The sequence below is a fragment of the Atta colombica genome, unplaced genomic scaffold (assembly GCF_001594045.1).
Source record: "Atta colombica isolate Treedump-2 unplaced genomic scaffold, Acol1.0 scaffold172, whole genome shotgun sequence".
NCBI lineage: Eukaryota > Metazoa > Arthropoda > Insecta > Hymenoptera > Formicidae > Atta > Atta colombica.
In genome coordinates, this window is record NW_017259263.1 from 91,787 (window position 1) to 98,652 (window position 6,866).

The window sequence follows — 6,866 nt, forward strand, 5'->3', positions numbered from 1 at the left end:
ATATTTCACTGAGAAATTCTTTCGAGTTTAATTTCATTTTATTCAATTACATTTGTTGAAATGTTATATAAATATTTTATACATATTTTATATAAAGTTTCATTCGAAATATTATTAAAGATATATTAAATATTTAATTTAATATTTATGCTAAATATAAATAAATATTTCTGTTAAATATTTTTTATTTGAATTATAATGTTTTATTAAATATTTCCAGAGCATTTATTACAAAATTTACAATAAATATTTTGTAAATATTTTATAAATATTTTGCGTTATCTAGGATGTATGTCATAACTTTGATAATAATTAGATGTTTTTAATTAGTTTAACACAATTTTAAAATAAAATTTAATATGTTATTATCGCGTTTAGATATTGCAAAAATATAAATAAAAATTTTCGAATGATAAAGAGATTTAATGTTTCCGAGATGGTCTATGATGTTATTGCTTTGTTGGAAGTTTGTACGAATGTAAACCGATAAAAATACATAGAATATTTACAAACTCAGATAATGCGTTCTCTTTTGCAATAATTAATTACGTAGTACGTACGAATATGATAAAACGCGCAATTAGAGATATCATTATCTACAATATTTATATTTTCCTTCCGACAATCGCTCCGAATCAGTTCTAAATCTCGGTAATGTTTAGCATGCCTTGTCAATAAACAATTAATTTCTTAATGATATATGTATGTAAGGAACGAGTTCGAAAGGATTATCTAATTTCAGATATGTGGCAATATCTAATGTTGGTCATATACGGAAATCGGTGTCTCACGGTTTGGATTGAGATTGTCACACGACGATCGAAATGCATTTGATGAAAAACTTGTGCCTCAGAGAAAGTACAGTAGTCGCGGCCGTGATGAAGGGAATTAGTCTGGCATGCTGACGTGAATGGAAGTGAATCAGTGAACTAGCTCTCAATTGAAAAACCGATTTATTCTCCAAACCTATTCATGTCACTGTTGTGATAATTTGAGCTTATATAAATTATCGCACATATTTTTCTTTTCAGAGCATTAGTAAAAATGTATAACAAAAGGATATGAAGTAAGGTGTTTTTACAAAATATATTATAGCTCACATTAGTTTCTATATGAATTTGAATATATGTATCTACGAAGATCAAACAATCTGACTTGATCTAATTCTTTTATTAAAGGATTGAGAAGTCGGATTACAATATAATTCGTATTGTATTTTTAAGTAAGGATAAACAAACGAAAAGCAATGCGTTTTTGAAAATCCGCAAAAAAGATCTCTTTTCTCTCAATATTTATTGTATTTTATAAAATTCTGAAATATTTTTTCAGTATTCCTTCAAGATAGCGGGAATGCGGTTTCTAGTCTCTCTGTCCTTCAAAAAGATACGCTTAATGTAAGCTAAATTACTAACTACCTACCTTACATACAACAAAAAGTGATAGTAACTAATAATTATAAGTACATATTAATGCTAACAGTTACCTGATGCACAGGCATTTTATTCATCATATGCGTAATAAACCACAATTTTGATCACAATTGAGAGAAAAAAAAAGGAAGCTGTATATCAATATCAATCACTACCACGAGGTCACTTCACTTCATCAGATGGATGTTTTGCCCGATATATTACAACATTTGTTTACTCCGGATCGCCCAGATCGAGGAGTGACAACGAATCACTTGTCGTCGTCGATTTTAACGGCTCTGTTCGCACGCGCTTCAACATCGAGACTGACATCAGCGACCATGAGTGAGCACAATATTGTTGCCAGAGTAAGTAGGTAGGTAGGTACAACCATGTACGAACATATATCTCAAAGCAGGCATACTACAGGTGACAGGCTGGCATTACGTCGTGATGCGAGCGTACAGTACAATGTAATATAGTATTTGAATGTGAAAGTACGTGGTCACATACAGGTCCACGTGCGACCTGCCGTTCATTTTCGCAAGTGATTCAGATACGCGCTGTGACAGTTTCCGATTAAGCTGAATTTATCTCGAGAGATTACGAGCTCGCGAAACTGAAAGACGCTAGACATCATTGCATTACATATACAATATAATTAATGTAGAATATGAAAAAAAGAAAGATATGACATCACGATTTTTAAGAATAATTGATTCACCTTCTCAGATTTAATAAATATTTATATACGTCAACAATAATCACGTGCAAAACTTTTTATTATACTATCAAAGGAAGTGTCGCGATATTAATATTGGAAACTTTATGACTTATGCTGCTGATTTTGTTGATGAATATAAATATGAGTATTTGCGGAAAAGAGCCAGAGGAACGTACATACATTTTTATAGTGTGTGTTAAAACATGCGCTGTATGAGTGTAATTAAAAGAACCGCAGCACATCCGTCGATTTAATTGTCAAATTTTTTTCCAGTAAAATGACGTGTCACATATACACGTATAACTATTTCTTTTATATCTATATATTATCTATAGTAGAATGATCCGTAATAGAATGATTACGATTAATTGTTACGATTAATTGTGTTGATCTTTTCTTTTGTTTAGCAAGAGATAAATATTGAAAGATAAATATAATTGTACAAAAATAATAAATCACTTTAATCCCGATTGTTAAAGTGATTGTTAAAGTGAAAAAAAAATTCATTAAGCTATCGAGATCTTTTTAATTTAAAATCCATAAAGTTTGTTATAAAATCTGCCGTTGAAATTTTTGTGCAAACTTTCATCTCAAACTGGAATATATATATTGCAGAATCTTTCGCAAAACGAAATAGGATTGCGACGACAGGTACCACGAAGAAAACAGAGAGAAATTGCTCAATAAAAACGTGGTCGATGATATGTGAATGTAAATTCGATGCGGGACGTTTATCTGATAATTTTGCAATATCGAAATATGCGAGAAGATTGTTTCGTCAAATGATTCCAAAATCTTGCATTCCCTTTTTTTTTCTTCTTGTCGAACAACATTAATTTTAACGTACGTACAGGCTGTTTGGAAAAACAATAATATGAAAACGATGATCTTTCGTATAGAGGAAATGGACTAAACTGAGAAGAAAAAATCTTCTACCATTTTGCAATTTTTGCAATAATTAACAAGATAGAATCGCTAAAATTTCCAAAAATTGGTCTTCAATAATTTTTTTACTTTAATACTACAAACTTTACAGAAAAACTGCAAAAGACGAAAATTGTTTATTTTCTTCTCATAGAACTCTACGAATTTTTTCAAAATTTTTTATTAACTTTTTAGTACTGAATTTACTTACAGTACTTTTTAGTACTGAATTTTCTCATTTTTATCAACATTGAGGAAATACGGTATTAAAAAATTCTGAAAAAATTCTAAAAAAAATTCTTAGAGCTTTATAAGAAGAAAATAAACAATTTTCTATTGCAGTTTTTCTATAAAGTTTTTCTATAAAGTAGTATTTGAGTAAAAAATTATTGAAGACTAATTTTCGGCAATTTTTAGCAATTAATATTTTGTTTTGCTTTGTGAAAATTGCAAAATGGTAGATGATTTTTCTTCTCAGTTTAATCTATTCTGTCCCTATGCGAAAGATTTATCATTATTTTCCAAACACCCTGTATATGAGCCCCATATTATCATTAAATTATATAACGCATTATACATGCTTAAATACGCGGTAATAATAATTTTCTGACCTCGTGGTAACAATGAGCGAAAGCGTAATCCAAGTATGTTCACGTAAATTTTTCAAAGATGCTTACCGCACCGAAACCAGACAAATAAAATTATTAGACAAAGTTACGAAACACAAATAATTGTAGTGATTTTTGTATCTTATCTATTTATCTATCTAAAACTCAGTTAAATATTTAATATTTAATATTTAATTAAATATACTACAAATTGTGTAGACCTGTATATAGTTTCATGAATATTTAAGTGCTGATCTCCTAATTAGGAATTCGATCTCACCTCTTCTTGTTCTTCGACATTGTTTTGATCCGGGTGATCTGAAACATGTAATACTACATAAATATTTAAGAAGCTGACAAATTATTACATCATTGGAGCCTCTGATAGACACTGTCGTAAGAAGATCAAGATAAAGTTGACAACCCAATGGAGAGAAAATGTTTTTTTAAATGTTTATTATTCATTAATTTCATATTTCACGATTCATTTTCAAAATAACATTTATTTAACATTTATTTAACATTTATTTAACATTTTTTAAGCGTTTTTTATTTGTAATTAATTTTACATTTTACGATTCATTTCCAAAATAAAATTTTTTAAACATTTATTTAATGTTTATTAAATGTTAATTTTACACTAATTTTTTGTTTGAAATAATGTTTCAATGAAACATTTTTTTAAACATTTATTTAACATTAAATAAATGTTTGTTTTATATTAATTTTCCGTTTGACGAATGTTTCGAAGGAACATTTATTAAATATTTATTTAATGTTTACATTTATTAAATATTAATTTAACACTAATTTTTTGTTTGACAATGATGTCCTGAAGAAACATTTTTTTAATGTTTATTTAACGTTAATTTTACATCAATTATTCATTTGAAGTGCTGTTTGGAAGAAATATTTTTTTAACGTTTATTTAATGTTAACTAAATATTTATTTTACATTAAATTACTCATTTGATATAATATTTTGAAGAAATAATTTTTTATTGCTTATTTAACGTTTATTAAATGTGTTTTTTACATCAAAAAATTGTTCATTTAAGATAATGGCTTAGAGAAACATTTTCTAAATATTTATTTCATGTTGAAATCATGCTTCAATGGAAAGAAAACGGGTTTTTTAAATGTTTATTTTTCATTAATTTTACAATTCATTTTCAGGATAACATTTATTTAATATTTATTAATGTTTTTTAAACGTTTATTCGTGAATTTTATGATTCGTTTTTAAAGTAAGATTTTTTAATGTTGATTAAATGTTCGTTTTACATTAATTTTTCATTTGAAATAATGATTCGAAGGAATATTCTTAAACGTTTATTTAATATTTATTAAATGTTTGTTATTTATTTATTTAAAATATGATTAAAAAACATTTATTTAATGCATTACTTTAAATACGAAGCGCCACTACGATCTGAATGTTAAGATGTTGAACTATTATATATATTCATATAAATGCATTAATTTCAGAAATGAATAGTGCCGATATGATTGTTGGACTTTCAATCTGAAATATTAATAATTCCCCCAAATTCCCCAAATTTAATCTTAAAAAACTGTAATTAACTCATTGCGAAAAATATTACCTCGGTCGGGAGTCGAACCCGGATCTCTTGCATTTATTTAATGTTTATCGTTTAATATAAATGTTTAATATAAATGTTAAAAAAATATCATTATTTTCTAAAATTCAAATTAATAAAAAACGGGTCAGAATAAAAAAATAATCACGGAAGAGAAGTTAATCCAATATAATTGCGTTAAGTGTATCATCTATGGACAATAAGAATTGTATCCATCGACAATTATATAAGTGATGTAACGGATAAGGTATGAAACTCTGAAGTCCCAAGTTCAAAACTTGGTAAAATAAAAAAGATAAAAATATAATTAAAAATTACGATTAATTAATAAAATTAGGTGTCTAAGGTTTATAAATACTGCGATAAAAAATAATAAATTAAAAAAAAGATTTCTGCGTTGTACATATTTTTTCTAATTTTGATCATATAATTTTAACATTAAAAAACATTTTTTTAACATTAAAAAAACATGTCTTTAAATGTTTGAATAAATGTTTTTTTTAATGAAAAGAAGGAAACTTTTCTTGTTATTTTAAACTTTCATCATTACAAAAACATTTATGTCAAATCTTAAAAAAGCGCTTTTTTAATATTAAAAAAACATTTCCTTAAAATATTTAAAAAATATTTTTTATTAAACAAACATTTTTTTAATGAAAAGGTGACTTTTTTCGTTTTTAAACGTTTTTGAAAATGTTTTTTAACGTTTTTAGAAATGTTTAAAAAAAACATTTTTTCAAACATTTTTTTCCCCATTGAGAAAGTTGAATAGTGAGAATTGCTTTTATCATTACAATGTCTTCATTTATAATTACTTTACATTTAGCATAAATTAAGTAACTTATTACATTAATCGTTTAGACTAAAAATCAAATCAGTATAGTCTATTTTAATCTATCTATTGTGCAGAAAGTAATCGGTGACCGTTACGTCGATCATCAATATTCATAGCGACAATTTGGTTGTTTAAATTGGGTCATGGTCCAATTATGTACCAAATCAATAAAAGAATCGTCAAGTACATAGCTGCGACAATTAAACTGCTAATTATTGAATTTATCAATCAAAAATACGATATATCGAATAATACGCGACAAATACAATGATATTGTTGTTTATGTTTTTTTACTTCTATTCATTAGTTGATAATTTCTTATCACTCTTCTTGTACAAATTACAACGATTTATCGTAGATAAATGACGTTGTCAAAAGAGACATAAGATTATGATCACAAATAAGTAATTATCGTCGGCCGTATTGGCAGATACATGTACTCGAAATTCTTTAAAAAGACATAAAAGAATTATTACTAATCTTAAATTTTTTTTTATGATTTCCTATTGCCTATTATCGGCATGCTATTGTCTTCTATTCTTAAACAGCTTAATATTTTACTTAAAGTAATTATATCAATAATAAAATGTTTGCATAGCATTATCGTTGTAATATACTTAATTTTTATTGTAATATTTTGAAATATCTTATTATTACTTATTCGTTATTTTTGTAACTCGTTTATTTAAATAAAATAATAATACTTCTGTTCATAAAACAATTTTTATTAAATCGCTTAACGTTTACTTTCATGGATATTATATA

General features: G+C 26.2%; 1 protein-coding gene across 2 annotated transcripts in view; it reads right to left on the minus strand.

Moving 5' to 3' along the window:
* LOC108686299 (peptide transporter family 2-like) overlaps positions 1 to 6,866 on the minus strand; it is a 14,888-nt gene that overhangs the window by 7,569 nt on the left and 453 nt on the right. Inside the window, exon 2 of one of the 2 annotated variants that reach the window (XM_018191537.1) lies at positions 3,946 to 3,983. In XM_018191537.1, coding sequence (XP_018047026.1) covers positions 3,946 to 3,983 — 38 coding nt within the window. Of the gene's footprint in view, positions 1 to 1,483; positions 1,898 to 3,945; positions 3,984 to 6,866 lie in introns of those variants that run through there. The other variant, XM_018191538.1, reaches the window with a different exon arrangement.